The sequence below is a fragment of the Haematobia irritans genome, chromosome 2 (genome assembly GCF_050003625.1).
Source record: "Haematobia irritans isolate KBUSLIRL chromosome 2, ASM5000362v1, whole genome shotgun sequence".
Taxonomy (NCBI): domain Eukaryota; kingdom Metazoa; phylum Arthropoda; class Insecta; order Diptera; family Muscidae; genus Haematobia; species Haematobia irritans.
Genome location: NC_134398.1, coordinates 85,831,338 through 85,858,319, shown reverse-complemented (window position 1 = coordinate 85,858,319; position 26,982 = coordinate 85,831,338). Strand labels below are relative to the sequence as shown.

At 33.1% G+C, this 26,982-nt stretch overlaps 1 protein-coding gene across 13 annotated transcripts in view; it reads left to right on the top strand.

Moving 5' to 3' along the window:
• Nhe3 (Na[+]/H[+] hydrogen exchanger 3) overlaps window positions 1-26,982 on the top strand; it is a 235,270-nt gene that overhangs the window by 104,878 nt on the left and 103,410 nt on the right. For 3 of the 13 annotated variants that reach the window (XM_075295527.1, XM_075295530.1, XM_075295523.1), the window contains one exon: window positions 4,440-5,143. The exons of 9 other annotated variants lie outside the window; for them this stretch is intronic. In XM_075295527.1, coding sequence (XP_075151642.1) covers window positions 4,440-4,472 — 33 coding nt within the window. In that variant the 3' untranslated portion in view covers window positions 4,473-5,143. Of the gene's footprint in view, window positions 1-4,005; window positions 4,030-4,439; window positions 5,144-26,982 lie in introns of those variants that run through there. One more of the 13 variants, XM_075295526.1, reaches the window with a different exon arrangement.

Here is a 26,982-nt window from a genome sequence, read left to right as displayed (position 1 = left end):
CATAGAATATCAAGTTCAATTCTTAGTTTCAGGTTGCAGATTTATAATCTTCTTTTGCAGTTGTAGTCTTTTAGCATAAAAGGTGTATTAAGGAGCTCGGTAATTTAATTTTAGTAACAATTCCTTTCCAAAATTTCCACGCATTAAAATCGTCTATTAAAATTTGAACCAATCAAAGACAAAAATAATGGGAAAGCAATGTAATATTTGGTATTATATTGATGATACTTTGCAAATTCTGGAAATAGAAAAAATATAAATGGAAAATAAATATTTTTATTATTTTCGGATATTTTTCATATTTTTAAATCCAAAAGAAAGAACTTTTTTACCATTACATAATTCAGCTCATTAGTTTATATACCAGATATACTGCTCTCTACTTGGGTTCAAACTGAAAAAGGCAGGTAAAAAAAAATGCAATTTAATGCCAACGCCACTTCGCAACTTCAAGGTGAATCTTCCACCAAGCCCATACCGCTCTTGGTTTTAAGAAAACTAGGAGTGAAAAAAAATTATAATTTTAAAAGATCAATACGGTACCCACTTTTTTATTGCAAACATATTCTTATATATTTGATAAAATGATGGAGTTGATGGGATTGATTGGTCAATTTCACGAAATAAAATTGGTCACTAAAAGAAATGAAAAAAATATATTATTTTAGTCCGTTTAAAGTAAACAGGCTTCAATGGAAAACGGTATTCACATTTCATAATTTCTTACCTGCAATAAACGTAGATTGTTTTCCATTTTTACAATACCACAAACACAGGTAATTTCAAATCCGTTCTCTCATATATTTTTTTGCAAACCTTTACCACGTGGCCATTTGTTGTTGCACACTTTATTTATTTCAACCCTTTGCTATGATTTGTTGTTGCGTTGAAAATATTTATACACACATTTTGAATGCAGCAGACAGAATGTCGCCAATCATGTTTTTCAATTTACGCGAAAAACAAAAACCCAACCGTTCGTTATGAGTTACTTCAACAGACTGATCTCTCCATCATACCTTGTTGAATAAATACCCATTCTCTTGTTCTCTTTTCGCTCTTTCCATTCCTCAAAATTATTCAATTTCAATCACAAAGGTGATTGGATCAATCACATGTGTAAGTGGAAACGGAAAAAATGTCAATCACGTTTTTAATTGAAAATTATTTCCGAATTGATTAACAAATTGATTGAATCAATTAATATTTTAATTGGAAACGTAACAAATATCAATCATTTTTTTAATTGGTTTTTATTCGGATTTGATTAAATAATTAATTGAATCAATTAACATATTAATTGAATCCGTTTCCAAATTCAATTAAGTGTTTAATTGAAAAAATTTTGGTCATAATTTTTTGTGTGTATGCGTGCCAAATTTAGTTGAAATCGGTTCAGATTTAGATTAGCTCCCATATATAGCTTTCGCCCGATTTACACTCATATGACCACAGAGGCCAATTTTTAACTGCGATTTAGTCGAAATTTTGCACAGGGAGTAGAATTAGCATTGTAGCTATGCGTGCCAAATTTGGCTGAAATGGGTTCAGATTTAGATATAGCTCACATATATAGCTTTCGCCCGATTTGCACTCATATGACCACAGAGGCCAATTTTTAACTCCGATTTAGTTGAAAGTTTGCACAGGAAGTCGAATTAGCATTGTAGCTATGCGTGCCAAATTTGGTTGAAATCGGTTCAGATTTAGATTAGCTCCCATATATAGCTTTCGCCCGATTTACACTCATATGACCACAGAGGCCAATTTTTAACTGCGATTTAGTCGAAATTTTGCACAGGGAGTAGAATTAGCATTGTAGCTATGCGTGCCAAATTTGGTTGAAATCGGTTCAGATTTAGATATAGCTCACATATATAGCTTTCGCCCGATTTGCACTCATATGACCACAGACGCAAATTTTTTGCTCTGATTTAGTTGAAATTATGCACAGAGAGTAGAATTAGCATTGTAGCTATGCGTGCCAAATTTGGTTGAAATCGGTTCAAATTTAGATATAGCTCCCATATATATGTTTTTCTAATTTCGACAAAAATGGTAAAAATACCAACATTTTCCTTGTAAAATCGCCACTGCTTAGTCGAAAAGTTGTAAAAATGACTCTAATTCTCCTAAACTTCTAATACATGTATATCGAGCGATAAATCATAAATAAAATTTTGCGAAGTTTCCTTAAAATTGCTTCAGTTTTAAATGTTTCCTATATTTATACCCTTCACCACTACTGTGGTACAGGGTATAATAAGTTTGTGCATTTGTATGTAACGCAAAGAAGGAGTAATCATAGACCAACCTTTTAGTATACGGATCGGCTTAGAATTAAATTCTGAGTCGATTTAGCGATGTCCGTCTGTCTGTCCGTCTGTCTGTCTGTCTGTTGATGTATTTTTGTGTGCAAAGTACAGCTCGCAGTTTTAGTTTTGGAAAAAATCGGTTCAGATTTAGATATAGCTGCCATATATATTTTTCACCGATCTGGTCATAATTGGCGTGTATATCAACCGATCTTCCTCAAATTCCGTACATTCGAATATTTTCACAGTCTCGAAAAACTTGCAAAATATCAGCCAAATCGGTTCAGATTTAGATATAGCTCCCATATATAGCTTTCGCCCGATTTACACTCATTTGCCCACAGAGGCAAATTTTTTGCTCCGATTTAGTTGAAATTTTGCACAGGGAGTAGAATTAGCATTATAGCTATGCGTGTCAAATTTGGTTGAAATCGGTTCAGATTTAGATATAGCTCCCATATATAGCTTTCGCCCGATTTACACTCAAATGACCACAGAGGTCAACTTTATGCTCCGAATTAGTTGAAATTTGCACAGGAAGTAGAATTAGCATTGTAGCTATGTGTGCCAAATTTGGTTGAAATCGGTTCAAATTTAGATATAGCTCCCATATATAGCTTTCGCCCGATTTACAATCATATGACCACAGAGGCCAATTTTTTGCTACGATTTAATTGAAATTTTGCACAGGGAGTAGAATTAGCATTGTAGCTATGCGTGCCAAATTTGGTTGAAATCGGTTCAGATTTAGATAAATCCCCCATATAGCTTTCGCCCGATTTACACTCATATGACCACAGAGGCCAATTTTTAACTCCGATTTAGTTGAAATTTTGCACAGGGAGTAGAATTAGCATTGTAGCTATGCGTGTTAAATTTGGTTGACATCGGTTCAGATTTAGATATAGCTCCCATATATATGTTTTTCTGATTTCGACAAAAATGGTCAAAATACCAACATTTTCCTTGTTAAATCGGCACTGCTTAGTCGAAAAGTTGTAAAAATGACTAATTTCCCTAAACTTCTAATACATATATATCGAGCGATAAATCATAAATAAAATTTTGCGAAGTTTCCTTAAAATTGCTTCAGATTTAAATGTTTCCCATATTTTTTTTTTTACTAAAATTGTGTTCCACCCTAGTGCATTAGCCGACTTAAATTTTGAGTCTATAGATTTTGTAGAAGTCTATCAGATTCTGTCCAGATTGAGTGATATTTAAATGTATGTATTTGGGACAAACCTTTATATATAGCCCCCAACACATTTGACGGATGTGATATGGTATCGAAAATTTAGATCAACAAAGTGGTGCAGGGTATAATATAGTCGGCACCGCCCGACTTTAAACTTTCCTTACTTGTTTTTACTAACATTGTGTTCCACCCTAGTGCATTAGCCGACTTAAATTTTGAGTCTATAGATTTTGTAGAAGTCTTCAAATTCTGTCCAGATCGAGTGATATTTAAATGTAAGTATGTTATTTGGGACAAACCTTTATATATAGCCCCCAACACATTTGGCGGATGTGATGTGGTATCGAAAATTTAGATCTACAAAGTGGTGCAGGGTACCCATTTTTAATTTGAATCACTTAATTATGGGGAAAAAGCTACTTTATAGAAAAGTTCATCGTCTTTCGGGCAAGGAAACAAACTTTATATCAGAGAAATACAATATTTTTTCAGTGCAAATAAAATTATTAAACTAATTATTGGCAACAAATGTTCGAAGAACTACTACTTGGTTTGAGATGTATCTTATATCAAGGGAATATAGTGTAACACACTAAGTAAATATGTACACGAAGATAAGGAATGGAGATCATATTCAGGCATGTCTCAAGAGCATAATCTTATTTTTGAACTTGGAATATGGAACATATTTGTCGCACAAATAGTGTTTTCTCGCCAAACGTAAACATGCTTGCCGAAATTAGATACATTATTTCCGAGAAAATAGCACGATTACGGCAAAGATGTTATGTTCCCCTTCCCAAAATAAATTATGCTCTTGAAACTTTTTGAGCAATGTTTAATCTATAAAAATATTATTTTTTTCAATTTTCATTTTGTAACATTCATCATGTATAACTTTTTTATTTTACTTTTTTTACTTTCAGAATGATAATCAATTTCGCAATTTTCATTTGTAGCTGACGAGTTCCTTCAGTTTTTAAGCAACATTTATTATGTGCTTTTAACATATTTATTATTATATTTATAAACTTATGTATTAAAAAGCTTGTTATTTTTATTGTTGAACATAATCACTTTATTTGTTTCTTGAATTTTCCTAAAGTTGTGATTTATTTTAAGTTGTGTTTTAAGTGAAATTTTATTACTTAAAATATTTAATTGGGGTGATATTTTATTTGAACAAGTTAATGTAATAATATTAGTAGTAATAAAGAATAGCCTTAGCCATGTATCCGTTTAAGTTATGATCCACAACGTGTATAAGTTTTTCGAATATATGTGGAATATAATTTTATTTTACAAATACCGTTGTAGATCCAAGTTTTCGTACTAAACAAAAAATTAAAAATATATACCGGGAGTTTTCACTCCCTTTTTTATTTACCTTTGTTACTGCGAGTTTAAAGATAGCTTTAATTCATTTCCTAATATTGTATTAAATTTTAATATAGTTAGAGAAATTGTTTATATAAAAAATCATATGGAAATTCGTGTCCAGAAATTGTATGCCCATATAAATTTTGGCATTACGACAGGACCGAAGAGCCCAATAGAAGCTATATTATATTTTAAAAAACATCAAAACTTATTTGTGTAAAAATAAACAATTTGACTTTTGAATTCGCGATATTTTTATCTATTTATTTGCTCCTTGTTAATATTTTATGACCGTAACAAATTTTAAGTTGTCTGTTGAATCTTCAATTTTTATACCCTCCACCATAGGATGGGGGTATATTAACTTTGTCATTCCGTTTGTAACACATCGAAATATTGCTCTAAGACCCCATAAAGTATATATATTCTGGGTCGTGGTGAAATTCTGAGTCGATCTAAGCATGTCCGTCCGTCTGTCCGGCTGTCCGTCCGTCTGTGGAAATCACGCTAACTTCCGAACGAAACTAGCTATCGACTTGAAACTTGGCACAAGTAGTTGTTATTGATGTAGGTCGGATGGTATTGAAAATGGGCCATATCGGCCCACGTTTACGTATAGCCCCCATATAAACCGATCCCCAAATTTGGCTTGCGGAGCCTTCCGGAGCAGCAAAATTCATCCGATCCGGTTGAAATTTGGTACGTGGTCTAAGTATACGGTCTCTAACAACCATGCAAAAATTGGTCCATATCGGTCCATAATTATATATAGCCCCCATATAAACCGATCCCCAGATTTGATCTCCGAAGCCTCTTGGAGGGGCAAAATTCATCCGATCCGGTTGAAATTTGGTACCTGATGTTAGTATACGGTCTCTAGTATACGGTCTATACCATGCAATAGTATACGGTCTATACCATGCAAAAATTGGTCCATATCGGTCCATAAATATATATAGCTCCCATATAAACCGATCCCCAGATTTGACTTCCGGAGCCTCTTGGAGGAGCAAATTTCATCCTACCCGATTGAAATTTGGTACGTGGTGTTAGTATATGGTCTCTAACAACCATGCAAAAACTGGTCCATATCGGTCCATAATTATATATAGCTCCCATATAAACCGATCCCCAGATTTGTCCTCCGGAGCCTCTTGGAGGGGCAAAATTCATCCGATCCGTTTGAAATTGGGTACCTGATGTTAGTATACGGTCTCTAACAAGCATGCAAAAATTGGTCCATATCGGTCCATAATTATATATAGCTCCCATATAAACCGATCCCCAGATTTGAACTCTGGAGCCTCTTGGATGAGCAAAATTCATCCGATCCAATTGAAATTTAGTACGTGGTGTTAGTATATGGTCTCTAACAAGCATGCAAAAATTGGTCCATATCGGTCCATAATTATATATAGCTCCCATATAAACCGATCCCCAGATTTGTCCTCCGGAGCCTCTTGGAGGGGCAAAATTCATCCGATCCGTTTGAAATTGGGTACCTGATGTTAGTATACGGTCTCTAACAAGCATGCAAAAATTGGTCCATATCGGTCCATAATTATATATAGCTCCCATATAAACCGATCCCCAGATTTGACCTCCGGAGCCTCTTGGAGGAGCAAAAGTCATCCGATGCGGTTGAAATTTGGTACATTTCGTTAGTATATGGCCTCTAGGTTAGGTTAGGTTAGGTTATGTGGCAGCCCGATGTATCAAGCTCACTTAGACTATTCAGTCCATTGTGATACCACAGTGGTGAACTTCTCTCTTATCACTGAGTGCTGCCCGATTCCATGTTAAGCTCAATGACAAGGGACCTCCTTTTTATAGCCGAGTCCGAACGGCGTTCCACATTCCAGTGAAACCACTTAGAGATGCTTTGAAACCCTCAGAAATGTCACCAGCATTACTGAGGTGGGATAATCCACCGCTGAAAAACTTTTTGGTGTTCGGTCGTAGCAGGAATCGAATGGCCTCTAACAGCCATGTAAAAATTGTCAAATTTTATTACTATAGAAAGTTTTGTCAAAATTTCATTTCTATAGAAAGTTTTGTAAAAAGTTTATTTCTATAGCAATGTTTGTCAACATTTTATTTCCATAGAAAATTTTGTCAAAATTTTATTTCTATAGAAAATTTTGTAAAAAATTTATTTCTGTATGGACTAACTTACAATTTAGAAGACAGTGTTAAAAAGTTTTACGATACCTTGCTATCGGCAAGTGTTATCGCAACCCAAGTAATTCGATTGTGGATGACAGCCTTTAGTAGAAGTTCCTACGCAATCCATGGTGGAGGGTACGTAAGATTCGGCCTGGCCGAACTTACGGCCGTATATACTTGTTTTATTTGTCGTGTTCTAGATTTTCCCAATACTTATTTTTCTGTATTATGGTATCAATATTGGCGGGTAGGCACTATATGATCTATTTGCCATTCTTCCTACATGCATAGAAGATCATATTCGAGGATCAAAATAATAAGATTGGACACTTTTTACGGCGACCATATAATATTTTCATCACAATCATGTTCACTCAATGAACATAGTCTAAATAAATGTAACAAAGTTGTTATAAGATATTGACATCTCGAAGAAAATAATTTTGTTCGAATCGAAAATTAATGAGAACCTGTTTTTTGGAGAAAATAAAATAACACTTATGAAAGAAGAAAGAAAGAACCGACAGGGTATTTGACTGTAAATAACTTTTCATTGTAATCCACGCGACACATGAAACAAAGAAACAAGTATATACGGTCGTAAGTTCGTCCAGCCCAAATTGTATGTACCCTCCACCATGGATTGTATAGAAACTTCTACTCATGGCTGAATAAGGAGGTTGAATCACGATAAAAAAACAACAAATTTCAATATGTTGTTTACAATTTTAAGAAGTCAAAATCAGCTGATAAAAGAATCGTATGGCATTGGTAAAAGTGGCAATTATTTATTCTTTCAATTGTCCTGAAAAAATAATTAAAATCCAGAGAAAAATAAAGGTTCAAATTTAATTGCGTCACCTATGAGTAATTGTGAAGTGGATAATTCATCCGAGGAACGCCGATATGAGACAAATAAGACTATAATACCCACCAAAATTAAGAATGGAAGTCAGTCAAATGGATCTTCGCCATCTATTAACAAAAACAGTTTATTATGCAGTTTAAAAACTGATGTGCGTGGTCTGGAATATGTTATCAAGATCCTCAAGTCATCTTTGAACAATTCTCCAGCTATGAATGCGCGAGTTTGTTTGAGATGCATTTGCTTGCAGTGTCAGTTGGAGAGCTGCAATCACCATAAACATATGATTTTGACATCTTAAAATTTTGTCGAAATAAAAAAATTGTAATCATATGGGCCCATGATTTAACCTTCTTGTTCAGCCATGCTTTTACTAAAGACTGTCATCCACAATCGATTTACTTGGGTTATGGTAATACTTACCGATGGCAAGGTATCTTAAATCTTCTTAACATCGTCGTCTAAATTGTAGGTTAGTCTATACGTGGTAGATTTTAGACAAAAACAAGGATATACGGCCGTAAGTTCGGCCAGGCCGAAGCTTATGTACCCTCCATCATGGATTGCGTAGAAACTTCTTCTAAACACTGCCATTCTACAGAAATAAAATTTTAACAAAATTTTCTATAGAAATAAACTTTTGACAAAATTTTCTATAGAAATAAAATCTTGGTAGATTATTTTTGGCTCGAGTGGCAACCATGATTATGAACCGAATAAAATTTGAACAAAATTTTCTATAGAAATAAAATTTTGACAAAATTTTCTATAGAAATAAAATTTTGACAATGATGAAAATTTTATTATGAACCGAATAAAATTTTAACAAAATTTTCTCTAGAAATAAAATTTTGACAAAATTTTCTATAGAAATAAAATTTTGGAAGATTCTTTTTGGCTCTAGTGGCAGCCATGATTATGAACCGATATGGACCAATTTTTGTGTGATTGGACCAATTTTGGTATGGTTGTTAGCGACCATAAACTAACACCACGTTCTTATTTGAACCGGATCGGATGAATTTTGCTCCTCCAAGAGGCTCCGGAGGTCAAATCTGGAGAACGTTTTATATGTGGACTATATATAATTATGGACCGATATGGACAAATTCTGCCACGGTTGTTAATAACACCATATTCCAAATTACAACCGGATTGGATGAAATTTGCTTCTCTTGGAGTCTTCGCAAGCCAAATCTGGGGATCGGTTTATATGGGCGCTAAATATAATTATGGACCGATGAGGACCAATTTTTGCATGGTTGATAGAGACCATATACCAATACCATGTACCAAATTTCAGCCGGATCGGATGCAATTTGCTTCTCTTTGAGGCTTCGCAAGCCAAATCTGGAGATCGGTTAATATGGGGTCAATATATAATTATGGACCGATGTGGACCAATTTTTGCATGGCTGTTAGAGACCATATACTGACACCATGTACCAAATTTCAGCCGGATCGGATGAAATTTGCTTCTCTTTGAGGCTCCGCAAGCCAAATCTGGGGATCGGTTTGTATGGGGGCTATATATAATTATGGACCGATGTGGACCAACTTTTGCATGATTGTTAGAGACCATATACCAACACCATGTACCAAATTTCAGCCGGATCGGATGAAATATGCTTCTGTTAGAGGCTCCACAAGCCAAATCTGAGGGTCCCTTTATATGGGGGCTATACGTAAAAGTGGACCGATATGGCCCATTTTCAATACCATCCGACCTACATCGATAACAACTACTTGTGCCAAGTTTCAAGTCGATAGCTTGTTTCGTTCGGAAGTTAGCGTGATTTCAACAGACGGACGGACGGACGGACGGACGGACGGACGGACGGACATGCTTACATCGACTCAGAATTTCACCACGACCCAGAATATATATACTTTATGGGGTCTTAGAGCAATATTTCGATGTGTTACAAACGGAATGACAAAGTTAATATACCCCCATCCTATGATGGAGGGTATAAAAAAAACAAACAGATTATAATTCAGTTCTTGACTAGTATATAGGAAGTCTACAAATAATTACGACCGTATATGAAGTTTTATGCGGTAATTAGAAAGCCAGAATTGACATATGGGGGCGCTTTATATGGAGGCTATAAACCATAGATGCCCAGTAGTGGCTGATTTCAGCAATTTCAACCAGTGTTGCCAGGTTAGGGGTTTCCCCCCAAATTTAGGAGTTTTTTCACGTTTAGGGGTTTTTTTTGGGGGTAAAATTAATTTGGGGGGATTTTTGGGGGTAAAAAATTATTTCAGACCTTATAAAGTGGGGCAATTCTCAAGCAAATTCGGAACAATTCTAGCATGAGTTATGAGAAAAAAGATGCGGAAAGTCAACAAGAAGATCCTAAATACAAACAAGTATCCAATAGCATTATTTTCGTTATCTTTTTAAACTCTTCTGTTGAAAGGGCATTTGTAATATTTGACAAAATTAAAAATAATCGTATTTTAACTTAGAAGCTGAAAGCTTTTTAAGAGTAAGCCCGCTTTTTAAATTGATATACATATTGTATTATTACATCCATAGAAAAAATAATTTCCGCAGGGATGAAATTTTAAACAAACGAAAATCTCTTTTGTTTTAAAGTATTTTCTTAAATAGCAAATTTTATTTTTTATTTACTTCAAACGAAAAAAAAAATTAGCATCAAAAGAAAACTTAGTTTTTCTAAAATTTCGTTTCTCAGGAAAGAACTCTTCTTTCAGGATATATATTTGTGTTAAATTTAATTTTTAAAGTGTATCGCTACAGGATTTTTTTCACGTAATTTTGGGACCACTTTTTTACTTTTATATTCTGAAATTTTTTGGGGGTTTTTGAAAAAAGCTTAGACCAATTTAGGGGTTTTTTTCTTAAGATTTGGGGGAGAAGAATCAAAAATCACCTGGCAACACTGATTTCAACTCACATGTGTTCTTACGCTCTTTTGTTTGATCGTCAATCAACCAATAGGAAAACAGAAATATGAGTGGGAGAGACCAAAGATAATACACAAAGGAAGATAGGAAATTGGATACTGAGGAGATCAAACCATTTACGGTGTTAGTTTCATACTTTTCGTTTATCGAACCAAACGCGTATACGACAGGTATTGACATAGCATTGAAATGCAAATAAAAAGAAATTAAGTGCACGAAATAAATTTCCATAAAGGGGAAAATGTAATATTTTTGTTGTTGCCTAAAATTTAACATTGTTTCATTAAGAAAATTAAGTTTTTCATTTAAAAAATAAAAACGAAAAACAAATAAAAAAAAATACAAATATGTATGGAACTAACATGGTAAATGCAACATTTGGTATAACGCAAGCCAATTTCCTATCTTCCTAAAGTTTATTATCTTTGGGAGAGACAAGCTACACTGGCCGAAGTTCTGTGTCTTATTTACATTTAATGGTGATCGAGACCAAAGATTATAGAAGAGGAAGATAGGAGATTGGCTACTGAGCACATCAAACCATTTACCACATTAGTTTAATACTCGAACCAAACGCGTATACGACAAGTATTGACATAGCATTAAAATGCAAATAAAAAGAAATTAAGAGCACGAAATAAATTTCCATAAAGGGGAAAATGTAATTTTTTTGTTGTTGCCTAAAATTTAACATTGTTTCATTAAGAAAATTAAATTTTTCATTTAAAAAATAAAAACGAAAAACAGCTAAAAGATTACAAACATGTATTAAACTAATCTGGTAAATGCAACATTTGGTATGACGCAAGCCAATCTCCCATCTTCCTCTTTTATTATCTTTGATCGAGACTGTTGATAGTGAACACATAAACTGAAATTATTGCGATATGTTAAATATGTCATTTGAAAAGTATTTTATGTTACAAAATGCTTTTGATGACATGCAATGTGTTATTTGTTATAAGACATTAAAAAAATAAGAAATATAATTAAAACAAAACAAAAAACATTTTGAAACTGTTCATAAAGACATGAATTATTTACAGGGGGAGAAAAAGAAAAACTATATATGAAAAAGACTATAATTTTCCATTTCTGTTTTTTGGTTGTTTGTTATAATTACGTATGTATGTATTATATATAAAGGGTGGTTAAATTTCAAGGGCCGATGTTGATTTTGAATAAAACACAAACTATTTAGGAAATTATTGTAATTTTAATTTATTAAGATATATTGGTATTACTCAATTATGCATGGAACAAAATATCGGCCAAATGGGCGCCGCGACCTGGAGGTGACCTGGAGGTTCTATGCTGTTAATGTGCCGAATTATCTCATCCTTTAGCTCTTGAATTGTTGCTGGCTTATCGGCGTACACTTTTTCTTTCAAATAACCCCAAAGAAAAAAGTCCAACGGTGTCAAGTCACTTGATATTGGCGGCCAATTGACATCGCCATTACGTGAGATAACACGGCCATTGAATTTGTTGCGCAAAAGAGCCATTGTTTCGTTAGCTGTGTGGCAAGTGACACCGTCCTGCTGAAACCACATATCGTCCACATCCATATCTTCCAATTCGGGCCATAAAAAGTTCGTTATCATCTCACGATAGCGAACACCATTCACAGTAACTGCCTGACCGGCCTCATTTTGGAAAAAAATACGGCCCGATGATGCCGCCAGCCCATAAACCGCACCAAACAGTCACTCTTTGTGGGTGCATTGGTTTTTCGACAACCACTCTTGGATTCTCATTCGCCCAAATGCAGCAATTCTGTTTATTGACGAATCCACTGAGGTGAAAATGTGTCTCATCACTGAAGATGATTTTCTTCGAAAATTGATCATCCACTGTTGCCATTTCTTGGAACCATTCTGCCCATTCACGACGTTTGAAATGGTAAAGAGGCTTTAGTTCTTGATCCTATTGCACCTTGTAAGCATGTAAATGCAAGTCTTTATGCATAATGTTCATCAACGACGAGCGTGAGAGGTGCAATTGTTGGGCACGACGACAAGTTGAGGTGGACGGCACTTCAGCCACACTATCGCGAACAGCTGCAATATTTTCAGCAGTACGAGCTGTACGAGCATGCACTGGTGTTCTCACATCTTCTACAGACCCGGTTTGCTCGAATTTTTCCACGATTTTTGATATTGTACGCACATTTGGACGATTAAATTGACCAAAAAAATCACGAAGTGCACGATATGCATTTTGATTTGAACGCCTATTTTCATAATAAGTCTGGATAACTTTAACACGTTGTTGGATTGTGTATCTCTCCAGGGTTCAAATTGAGTAAGTCTGAAATAGAGAAATGTCAAATAAAATTCGGAAAAAAACTTGGCGTTTAGGTGTGGTTCACATTCAACATCGGCCCTTACAATTTAATCACCCTTTACATATACATTCATCGAGAGTATTACTAAAATAAATGCATTTATCAAGAGTATTACTAAAATATGTACATTCATTAATTTTACATTTCCCAGAAACAGAAAAAAATGACGACATCCGCCACACATGTGCTTTCGTCGCTATCTCCTTGACGACTAAATAAAATGAATAGAAAAATCTTTTCTTCCAGTGTTATTTCGTCGCTCTCACCAATACTATTACATTGGGCATCTATGCTATAAACAATTATGAACGGATATGGACTACCAGTGCTGCCGCTACTACTTCAATCGAAGTATTTTGCTTCATTTCCACAAAATTTACTTCGTCACTCCTTCTTCCAAAAATCTGCTTCACTTTTGGTTCTGCTTCAAATTTTTAAATTTTTCCCCATATTACCTAATTGTTTGTCCTATTCCTTTAATTACGATGAACATAGCGGTTTTAATCATTGAATTATTAACCGATGTGGGCCAATTTTTGCATAGTTGTTAGAGACCATATACTTACACCATGTACACCAAGAGAACCAAATTAGAGGCTCCGCAAGCCAAATCGGGGGATCAGTTTATATGGGGACTATATATAATTATGGACCGATGTGGACCAATGTTTGCATGGTTGTTAGAGATCATATGCTGAAACCATGTACCGAATTTCAGATGGATCCAAAGCCAAATTTGGGGGTCCGTTTATATGGTGGCTATACGTAAAAGTGGACCGATATGGTCCATTTGCAATACCATCCGACCTACATGAATAACAACTAATTGTGCCAAGTTTCAAGCCGATAGCTTATTTCGTTCGGAAGTTAGTCAACAGACTGACGGACATGCTCAGATCGACTCAGAATTTCACCACGACCCAGAATATATATACTTTATGGGGTCTTAGACCAATATTTCGATGTGTTACAAACGGAATGACAAAGTTAATATACCCCCATCCTACACGCAAAGAAAAAAAAACGTTTGGAAAACGTGTACCGAAAACGTGTTTCTTTTGTTATAGTTTTTTGAATTGCTTCGAAAAGTAAACACTTTTATCACCAAAAAACTTCGTTTGTTACAAAACTTTTATTTTTTTCAATAAAAAAAAATATTTTTGAACCAACAACACAGGCTATTTCGTTTATATCAAACACTGTTCTTTTCTGGCTTTAGGTCTTTAATAAGACACATTTTACAGTTCATAGTAAAAATTTTATATAGTAGAATGTAATGTTGAGCATTTTTTCGGAATCTTCCGACCATATCTGGAATATATGTAAAAAAAAAAAACTTTGGTCGGAGCAGGGATCGAACCCACGACCCTTGGCATGCAAGTCGGACGAGCAACCACTGCTCCACGGTGCCCAACTAAATGTATTTTTCTGTTAAATAAACTTTGTTTAATCGGTTCGTGGGCGCCGCAAGCTATGCTATATAAATATAACTTATATGGGTAATTGTCTATTGATGACAATAACTGCTACATAGCTCAGTGGATAGTGTGTTGGCTTACAAATTGCATGGTCCGCGGTTCGATTCTCCGTCCAAGCGAAAGGTAAAAAAAATTTAAAAAATGTTTAAAATCGTATAATTTCTTCTACATTGTTTGTATTACAGAAAAAGGTGCTAAGAACTAAAAAATTCGTGGAAGTGAGAAAGATGTGAGGGAAAATGCAATTAGCCAGGAAAAAATTTTTTTTAGTTAGCCTTTATGAAATTGTTATTACATCCTGGAAAAGAATGAACGTTTATCACAAAAAGTATATACTTTTCTTCCAAATAAACTTCCTTTCAATGAAAAGCAAATGAGAAACGAACTTTATTTGTCTAAAATTTCGTTTGGGAGGAAAGAATTATTTTTTTGCGTGTATGGTGGAGGGTTTAATAAAAAGAATTCTATTGTTTTGTTTTCAAAAATGTATGCTACTTCAATTTTATTCAATCTACTCCGCTTTTTTCCAAATCTACTTCACTCAATTTTTCACTAGCGGCAGCACTGTGGACCACTTTTTGTGTGATTGCGAATAGGTCCATCTGGGGACTACATATATGTTAACTATAGACTGATATTTACCAATTTTGGCATGATTGTTAGCAGCACAATGTACCGAATTTCACCCGAATCGGATGAATTTTGCTCCTTCAAGAGGCTCCGGAGGTCAAATCTGGGGATCAGTCAGAAAAAAGTGCCTTCGAAACTAAAGGAAAAAATGTTCATCAATTTAGTTTAGCTATTTTATTTCCATTAAGTTAAATTTTTGTGTGAAATAATAAAGTAAATTTTATTTTATTTCATTAAAAAAATCCTAAACTGAAAGCAGTTAGGAATAGTTCATTAACTAGAATAGGGCTTGGAATTTTACTAATACTGTTTTCTTCGCTGGGTATAAGAATTTTCTATTGAACAAGAAAATTTTATTCACTGATAACAAAGCATTTGTAAAAATAAACAAAAACCGAACTAAAACCAAGTTTCCTCAAATGTAGTAAAATTTCTTATAAAATTATAATTCTGACTTTCTTTATTAAGAAAGCTTATCATACATACGGTATACGGAGAGATTGTTAAAAAAAATTAGTAAAATAATATAATAAATAACAAATAAAATATATAAGATATTTGTTATATTAATTAGTGAGAACATGTTTCGTTTTTTGAAAATTATTAAACATAAACAACAAACAATACGTCCATGAATGTTCGTGGTGGTGTATAAAGGAAGAAAACGCCAGAAGAATAGCAATCCCTTCATTCGTATTCATTTTGGAATCTTCAATTATCAGGTAACATTCAGTTACGCTAACCATTTGTGAAAAAATTGGTTTATGATTTTTTTATATTTGTAGGTATTGAAATTATCAAAGGAGGACAAAATAGTTACGCAGCATCTTATTAAAAGTGAAAGGAAAAAGAAGAAGAAAAGCATTACGTTTCACAGTTGGTAACTTTACATGAAATTGGAAATAGTGGAACAATAAACTAATATTTCAAGGCCAGTCGATGCTGTTAATTCTTAATAAATATATTTAATATATTAATAAATCATGTCTTTTATTGAAGAAAAAATGCCTATATAAATAAATAAAACTGTATTTAAAAACAAAGGTAAGCAATTCTAATTTTGAAGTAAAAGGTTTACCACAAATATGTAAGATTTGTCCAAATGAATGAAAAAAGTTCAATAAAATCATTCCATATATGAATTCAATTCAGTTACATTTTTTCATTCTGTAGTATAGTGGTACATAAATATAGGAAAATGTTAACTAATATATGGAATGCGTTCTAACTAATTTCTACGAAAATTACATCGTTCAAATAAATAAAAATGTCTTTGGCGCTATACGAAGTTCAACTTTCTTCACAATGAGTTCATTTTAACTTAAAGAAGGGGTCACTTTTTTCTGGGTGTATGGACCAAGTTTTCCATGGTTGTTAGAGACCATATACTAACACCACGTACCAAATTTCAACCGAATCGGATGAAGTTTGCTCCTCCAACAGGCTCCGGAGGTCAAATCTGGTGATCGAGTTAAATGGGGGCTATAAATTATGGACCGATATGGACCAATTTCTGTATGGTTGTTAGAGATCACATACACCACCACGTACCAAATTTCAACCGAATCGGATGAAGTTTGCTCCTCCAACAGGCTACGGAGGTAAAATCTGGGATCGGTTTATATGGGGGCTATATATAATTATGGACCGATATGGATCAATTTTTGCATGGTTGTTAAAGACCATATACTTACACAACGTATCAAATTTCAACCGGATCGTATGCATTTTGCTCCTCCAAGAGGCTCCGCAATCCAAACCTGGGCGTCGGTTTATATGGGGGCTATACGTAAACGTGGTTCGATGTGGCTCATTTGCAATACCATCAGTTTCAAGTCGATAGCTTCTTTCTTTCGGAAGTTAGCGTGATTTCAACAGACGGACGGACATGCTTAAATCGACTCAGAATTTCACCACGACCCAGAATGTATACATTATGGGGTCTTACAGCAATATTTTGATGTGTTACAAACGCAATGACAATGTTAATATACCCCCATCCTATGGTGGAGGGTATAAAAACGCACATGGCGCTTAAGGCCACACATGACGAAAGTATTAACCAAATATGAAGGATAACACAAGGGAACATGGTTCTGTTGATTAAGAAATGAATATTGTTTTTAAGGTTATTCCAAATATGGAAATCGCGATTTATATCAATTCCGTAAATCGTGAACAAAATCAAAAGTTATGCACCGATTGTAATGAAATAAAGCCCATTTTATTCGAAATATATTTAACTAATTGTTTCTAGACCAAAACTGTGACTATTGTGCCATTTTTATTTTTAGGAATTTAAAAAAAAAAATTTTTTGTTAAAAATTGTATTTTTTTTACTTGAACGCTATCTCTAAAACTACTTGGAAAATTGAAAAAAATTTAGGCACAGATTAAAGAGAATATTGTTTGGGAGTTTCGGATTTTTTTTTAACTTAATATGGTGAACCGTTTTCGAGTTATTCCAATATATAACGGTATATTTCGAAAAGTCGAGCTGATAGAAAAACGCCAAGTGCAAATCAACACAAAAAATGTTCGATTTTGTTCCCTTGTGCAATGGACTTACGTTTTCGGAAACACAATATTAAGGACAAATTCGTTTAGAATAAAGACATTTTAATTAAAAGAAGGTTTATAATATTTGCTTTAAACCATTTTTCATTAAATTTAGGACACAAATCATTGAAATTGATGTATCATTTAAAAATATAATCTTTAAACTGAAATTAAGAAAAGTTTTAAATTTCAATTCATAGAAAAAATATAAAATTATATTAGATAAAAATTATGAATCACAATGATGAAAAACCATGAGAATGATTAAAAACCATTAAGAATAACAATGTTACTGAATGCTAATATAAAAGAGTTTACGTAGATATTTTGACAGAAGTTTAGCCGTTGCAGGCGTAAGCGAATTTTAGGAGCATATAGCTTTAGATTACTGGCTGACGTTAACTTAAGCAGTTTGTTAATGTTTTTGGAGCAATCTGGTTGGTTCCACAAAAGTAAATAATAGAGAAGGTTCAGTGGTTAAGACTTGAAGTGCCCATATGTAATAGGTACTTTTAGTTAAATGTGGTATCACAATGGACTGAATAGTCTAAGTGAGCCTGAAATTTAATCGGGCTGCCACTTTAACCTAACCTAGCCGTTGCAAATAAAAGGTAGTAAACGACTAGTAATGGAAAAACTACACTGAAAAAAATATTATCGTGAGGTCAAAGATTTCATGTCTTTAAAATACGAATGCAAATTTTGATTAGCATAGAAGACGCATTTCTCTAATATAAAGTATTTTCCTTGTCCAAAAGTCGATAAACTTTTCAATGAAATCGTATTGTCCTTATAACTAAGTGATTTCACTTAAAAATGGGTATCATATGTTAACATGAAAGAAAAGTTGTAGTTAACTTGTTTTTAAAGGACTTTGATAGCATATGAAGAAAAAAAGCTGAAAAAGCGAAAAATTAAAATTTTCTTCCTAGAAGCTAGTACACAAAACCCAAATTCAAAAGAGAATTGTGTCTTAAAAGTGTCCTTACTTGTATTATCCGCTTCTTTGGCTCAGAATCCATACCAAAATTTTTAAAGTAAAGACAAAATCTTTGGAACCGGGCATGGTTTTTTTTTTCAGTGTACAACAAATTATTATATTGCATGTAACTTCTACTCTTTTCTCACTTTGGTTATAAATTGGTATTTCGAAATGTTTCGTACACTCAAACCAAATTACTTGGATCAAAAGATTTTAACCTTCCCTTAAAGATTTTGGTATTGATTTCGAACCAAAGAAGCGGCTTCTTTAATTACTTTTCCTGAAATAACCTAAATTTTAAATGAAAACAGACATATTCCTGTAAAGTCTTGCTGAAATCTAAAGGAACAAACTGCACGTCAATTGAGTTAATCTATCTGCTTTATATTGAACTGTTTTAATAAAGTAATTTCAACGCAAAAAGCGAACATACTTACCTTAATTTGGTATTCCTGTGGAGAGGCGACGACGACGACTACTTTTTGTACCAATTACTATACTCGGTAATCAAAGGCCGATATCACTAGAAAACAATTAGCTGATGTGCAAAAACATTAATTTTAATTTTTTCGGTTTAAAATATCATTATTTGTGACGCAATTCTGAATTCTGAAGTCTGAATATCCAGAAAAAATATTAAAATTGACGCGGGAAAAATGTGGATATATATACAAGGACAGTAAAAGCATCCAAAACTATAAAAATGGCACAAGGATCATCGTCAAAGAAAATAATCAACTGATGATGATATTTGCGTTTACAATGCTGTTTGTTTGTAAATAATCCAATTTTGAATTGGAAAATCAAAATAAATAATAAATTTGACTTGGGAAATGATATGTTGGCATCTAATAAGGACAACAACATCCGGCTTATACAATTGGAACGACGCACAGTGGTTCCAAATCACTTTTTTTTGGAAATAATTCTGTAACTTTTGAATGGATAAAGATATCAACATAATTCTGTGTGGGAAAGCTGAAGTGTTTTCCTATAAGTTTACCAATTTGTGGGTCCCTAGTGAGACACGAGCTGACCTGAAGGCGTTGAAAGTTGGTCATCTGGGGGGTATGCAATTTTGTTTTAGCTGTAAACTCCGCAATTTTGAACCGATTTCGATGATTTTTTCTTTGCTGAGTAGAATTTGTCGTCAAATGTGTTAAGTTTGATTTAAATCGGTTCAGATTTGTGTATAGCCCCCATATAAACGTACATTTGCAGAAATGCATTAGTTTACCTGACACTGGTAGAAAAAGTTTCGTTAATACGATGAATTTCTACGTTGTATTAACGAAATTCTTCATTAAAAGTCTGCCAATGAGCATTTCGTTATAACAACGTAATTTTACGTTATATTTACGAAACCCTTTATGGAATACATTTCGTAGTATTAACGAATAATTACGTTGATATTACTTAGCCTTTTCGTTGTATTAACGAATATTATTCGTTGTATGAATGAAATTTATTCATTGTATGGATGCAGCTTATACTTTGTATGAATGAACATCATTCATTGTAAATATGAACCCAGTTTTTTCATTGTATGAATGAAAGGCGAACGTTGTATAAATGAACACAAACGTTATATTAATGAAACCGAACCAATTAGTGCATTTGAGTGTAGTCATTTAGGAAATAATATTTACTGATAAATTAAGTAATTTAATAATCATATGTTGTGACTTTCGCTTAAGAAAAAAAGCCTCTTATTTCTAAGATCAAAAAATGATCAATGTTAACTAATATATGGAATGCGTTCTAACTAATTTCTATGAAAATTACATCGTTCAAATAAATAAAAATGTCTTTGGCGCTATACGAAGTTCAACTTTCTTCACAATGAGTTCATTTTAACTTAAGGAAAGGGTCACTTTTTTCTGGGTGTATGGACCAATTTTTCCATGGTTGTTAGAGACCATATACTAACACCACGTACCAAATTTCAACCGAATCGGATGAAGTTTGCTGCTCCAACAGACACCGGAGGTAAAATCTGGGATCGGTTTATATGGGGGCTATATATAATTATGGACCGATATGGATCAATTTTTGGTATTCCGATGCAGAGGCGACGACGACGATTACTTTTTGTACCAATTACTATACTCGGTAATAAAAGGCCGATATCACTAGAAAACAATTAGCTGATGTGAAAAACAGTAATTTTAATTTTTTTGGTTTAAAATATTATTTGTGACGCAATTCTAAGTCTGAATATCCAGAAAAAATATTAAATTTGACGCGGGAAAAATGTGGATATATACAAGGACAGTAAAAGCTTCCAAAACTATAAAAATGGTACAAGGATCATCGTCAAAGAAAATAATCAACTGATGATGATATTAGCGTTTAAAATGCTGTTTGTTTGTAATCCAATTTTGAATTGGAAAATCAAAATAAATAATAAATTTGACTCGGGAAATGATATGTTGGCATCTAATAAGGACAACAACATTCGGCTTATACAATTGGAACGACGCACAGTGGTTCCAAATCACTTTTTTTTGTGAGTCCACGAGCTGACCTGAAGGCGTTGAATGTTGGTCACCTCGGGGGTATGCAATTTTGTTTTAGCTGTAAACTCCGCAATTTTGAACCGATTTCGATAATTTTTTCTTTGCTGGGTAGAAATTGTCGTCAAATGTGTTAAGTTTGATTTAAATCGGTTCAGATTTGGGTATAGCCCCCATATAAACGTACGTTTGCAGAAATGCATTAGTTTACCCGAGTTAGTGACGTTTAGTGCAAGTTTTTGGCGCATTTGGCTAAGCACGGGTATAAATATAACACATCGTTGGAAAGGTATTTGAGAGAGCTTTATTACTATGCAATTTTATAAAGAACAAAAAATACGAATCTTTGAAGTTTTTTGGGGCACAGAACAATTTTTTTCAAAAAATCTGATTTTTTGGGAATTAAAACTATGACTTGAAACCTTAATAACTTTTGAACTAATTGTGATATCATTATGATTTTTATTGATTTTTGCAGGGAAATTTGTTTTAAGAAATATTGCTGAATATACCATTCCCAAAATTGGTATAAAAAATCCCCAAAGTGGGGACATATATTGAAAAAACGTTATTTTTTGTAATTTGCATATTTCCCAGCTGTTTACTGGTATGATGTTGAAACATTTTACAGTTATTTAGTGAACAAATAGGGCTTTTTAGAAAACAGATCGGCTTAGCAATCGGTGCTTTACCGAATGAGAATTTTTGAAAACAAAATTGTTTCTTTTTGAAAAACTGCCGATTTTGGGAGGAGAATAACTTTACCAAAATGGCCGATAAAAGCTTAAAACGTATCCTTATATGGTCGCCTATAAGAAAAAGTAAAAAAAGATTTGGAGAAATCTACAAAAAAAATGTTACGACAAAAAGAATGTATGTGCTTTTTTCCAAAAAAATGGTCAAAATTCGATATCTTTTTGTGGACTTTACAACTTTTTATCTAAAGCACGTCGGTATACATTTTTTCTTCTAGGATTCGTAGAATTTCGGGTTCCTTTGAGTTCTAGGTTCCAAATACTGACACCACTTTTGCACAAAAAAAAAATAAATTGTAGGACCCATATATTGCAAACGGTAAAAGATAGTTGCACACGCACGCTTTTTGTAGAGCTTTACAAGTTCTACCCAGCAAAGAAAAAATCATCGAAATCGGTTCAAAATTGCTAAAACAAAATTGCATACCCCCGAGGTGACCAACTTTGAAAACCTACAGGTCAGCTCGTGGACCCACTAGGGACCCACAAATTGGCTAACTTAGAGGAAAACACTTCAGCTTTCACACAGAAAAAATTATGGTGCTATCTTTATCCGTTCAAAAGTTACAGAATTATTTCCAAAAAAAAAAAAAACGATTTGGAACCACTGTGCGACGTTATGTGTCCAAGGATCATTTAAGGATCGTAAAGGACACAATTGTTATCTAAGTTTGGTGCTAAATAAAATTGACCTTGAAGTGTTTCTATTAAAAATAAATGGAATTGAGAATCAACACGTTTACTTTAAATGCATTTCTATGATGTAAATGTAATGACCTTAACTACTATGTATTCTGATCTTTGTCAATTTAGTATAACATAAATAGCATTTTTATATCAATAGATTTGTAATCGTGGTCATCTCAGGACACCTTGATATAGAACATGAGTTCCTCAAAGAGTGAAAGCTGGAATAAATACTTGAACAATATACATTTTTTTAATAATAGTTACAGCTTTTCTACCATTTGTCTCTAAAGTCGAAAGACATTGAGCCACAAACCATTTGTTCCAACCTGTTTTAAATCGTTGGAGTCAGTCTAGCTCATCTAATGGATGATCTCTAATTCCTTTTTTCCATTTTTTGTAATTGTTGATGATTAGTCACTTTACCTCTTACCAATTTCCATTTTTTAAATCTATTTTTCAATTGTTCGATTAATATGTCCCAAATAGGAGCCACTTACCCACAGAAAAATGCCACTCGGCCACACAAGAACGCATTTTTGTGTGGGTCAGTGGCTCATATTTGTATGATTTGGCATCGGGTTTATTTACTCAATTACTTATAACTTTGTAATTTTTCGGTCGAATTTTTTCTATTTGGTATCATCTTTACGAACATGAAGAGAAACATTTGTTTTTAAATTTGCCCTATTTTCTTCGATATATTTTGAACCACTTAACTTATCACAGATCCAATTATACAAGTTTGTTCGTCATCTCAATACCTTGTATTCAAGTACCAACAACGATATAATCGACATTTCTAGCTCGAGATATGATTTGTTTAGTGAAAAAAGGCCGAAAAACCTAAAAATAACGGGATATCTCAAAAAAAAAAATTTAACCTTCATTTACGAATTCAGCAGATCAAAATACCTCTCATCAAGTGTACATTTTCAGCGTTGCCAGAATTTTTTCACCAAAAACCGCTAGATTTGACAAAAAAAAATAGCTAAGAAAAGCTAAAAAATGGCTAGAAAAACGATAAATTTTTTGTATCAAAAGTCAAAGTTTTCATTGAAATTTCACAAACTTAGAAGCTTTATTTCACTTAAAATGCATATTAATTTATTTGTATTCATTTCAATTCTACTTCTGTGAGACTGCAACAATATCTTAGTCATATCATTAGAAAATATCAATATGTTTCGTTTTAATTGGCTTAAATCCGCTGAATTAATGATAAATTCGTGAACGTGTACATTTTCGGTAATTTTACCCAAGAGAGTAAAACCCATTCTTACTGTCTTGCAAGTTTATTCTGAATAACTTTTATTGGTTAAGTTTTAAGTTACAAAAACATCACCAAATTCTTCTCTAACATATGTCTCAAATATTTTGCAGAAAAAAAAATATATTTTTGGGTACTATGTCCCAAATAGGAGCCACTTACCCACACAAAAATGCCACTCGGCCACACAAGAACGCATTTTTGTGTGGGTCAGTGGCTCATATTTGTATGATTTGGCATCGGATTTATTTACTCAATTGCTTATAACTTTGTCATTTTTCGGTCGATTTTTTTCTATTTGGTATCATCTTTACGAACATGAAGAGAAACATTTGTTTTTAAATTTGCCCTATTTTCTTCGATATATTTTGAACCACTTAACTTATCACAGATCCAATTATACAAGTTTGTTCGTCATCTCAATACCTTGTATTCAAGTACCAACAACGATATAATCGACATTTCTAGCTCGAGATATGATTTGTTTAGTGAAAAAAGGCCGAAAAACCTAAAAATAACGGGATATCTCAAAAAAAATTAACCTTAATTTTCGAATTCAGCAGATCAAAATACCTCTCATCAAGTATACATTTTCAGCGTTGCCAGAATTGTTTCACCAAAAACTGCTAGATTTGCCCAAGAAAATAGCGAAGAAAAGCTAAAAAATGGCTAGAAAAAAGCTAAATTTTTTGTATTAAAAGTCAAATTTTTCATTGAAATTTCACAAACTTAGAAGCTTTATTTCACTTAAAATGCATATTAATTTATTTGTATTCATTTCAATTCTACTTCTACAATATCTAAGTCATATCATTGGAAAATATCAATATGTTTCGTTTTAATTGGCTTAAATCCGCTGAATTAATGATAAATTCGTGAACGTGTACATTTTTGGTAATTTCACCCAAGAGAGTAAAACCCATTCTTACTGTCTTGCAAGTTTACTCTGAATAACTTTTATTGGAAAATTACTCAAACAAACCTATTGTTGTCCAATTTTCGTAAATGTAGTTCTATTCCATTAATAAATAGCAAATTTGTTTTTATCGCGCGTTTAATAATGTTTTTATCCTATCAATACGATATTTTTTATTGTATTTTTTATGTTAAAAAAATAATACCACGTACACTGAAGAAAAGCATGCCCGGGTCCAAAGATTTTGTGCACTAATGATTTTGGTATTGATTCCGCTTCAAATTTGAATTCATTCGTTTTTTTAGCTTTTTCTTCATGAGCTATCAAAGTGCTTTAAAAACGTGCTAACGACAATAAATTTCCAAATTCAGACTCGACTTCTCGTAGAAATTATTCTACGTAACAAGTTTGTGGTCAAGATACAAAAACTCCACAAATTTAAAGACTATTTCAATAATTTTAAGAATTTTTCAGAATTGGCCCTAGCCTAACAAAATTTTCTTTCATGTAAAGATACCCATTTTTAATTTGAATCACTTAACTATAAGGACACTAACAAAAATACTTGGTTGGCCTTTGGACAAGGTAAACAGTTTATATAAGAGAAATTCACTAATGCTATTATAAGCAAGATTCGCCTTCGTATTTTAAGGACATGAAATCTTTAATCTAATCTTTAATCTAAATCTATTTTAACTTAGTAATGACATAATAACTTGAGAATATAGTATAACATAAAAAGGACACCATAACCGTGTCATATACTGACAGTTTATCCAAGGAATTTGTATGGTAATAGTAGATTTAAAGTTTACGTTAACTTTTATGAATATGAGCATTACAGCAAGGTATATTTGCTGCAAAAATGCCCCGCACAATGGCTGGAATCATTAATAATGTTTAAATTGAGCTTTGAAATATGTGGAAACCCTTATTATGGCAGCAAGGCTTAGATAAAAACGCTGTTTTATCCATATTTCAATAGAAACATGTCGAAAATAAAAAGGCTAAAAATAGCTAAAATGGTCATGCAAAAAGCTAGAAAAAAAGCTAAAAGCTAAATGAATTTTTTCCCCTCTAGACGACTTCAAAAAGCCAAATCTAGCGTCAGAATAGCTAAATTGGCAACGCTGATTTTCAGTGTAAACTACACGCAGAGAAGGAATATGATCATCTCAAACATGTTTCAAGAGCAAAATGTTATTTTTGTATGGTGACCATGTAACATGTTTGTCACTAAAATGTTATTTTTTCGTCAAATATAACCTGCTTGCCGAAATCAGATACATGATTTCCGAGGAAATAACATGGTTGCGAAAACCATGTTACATGGTCACCATCCAAAAATAACATTTTGCTCTTAAAACATGTTTGAGGTGATCATATTCCTTCTCTGGGTGTAGTGTTATTAATTTAAATTGATATATTTCCATACCCACTGATATTTTTCCGATCTCTATGTTAATGTTTTTATGAAATTACATTTATAATTTAAGTTTTTAATATTAATAATAACAAAAGACAATCACGACAGAACGTGTTAAACTCCTGATTATGGCTATGTTTTGTTTTGAAATTCAAAGTTCGCTAATGTGAATATTTTCGCTAACTTGAACTCTCTTGGTTTTAATTAGTTAGTGACGCGAGTGCACTGTATTCAAAGCTCAAATATAAAGGAGAATTATTTCTTAAATGGCTCGGAAATAATACGAAAATCATTAGTGTAAAGATAAAATCTTTGGATCCCAGCAACAATTTTATTAATCACTTCAACTGTTTTCATTTGAAAAACTTTAAGTGGAAAATTTCAAAGTGGTGGTGCCAACTGCTTTGGGGTGAAAATCGTAAACTTTTAAAATATTTTTTGTCAAATCGCCACCCATAAAATAGACGAAAACAAAGAGGAAAAAAATGTACTCAAATGAAGCATAAAGATGAACTAAATTCGTGTCTTCTATAAAATAGTTTAGAATTTCTTTAA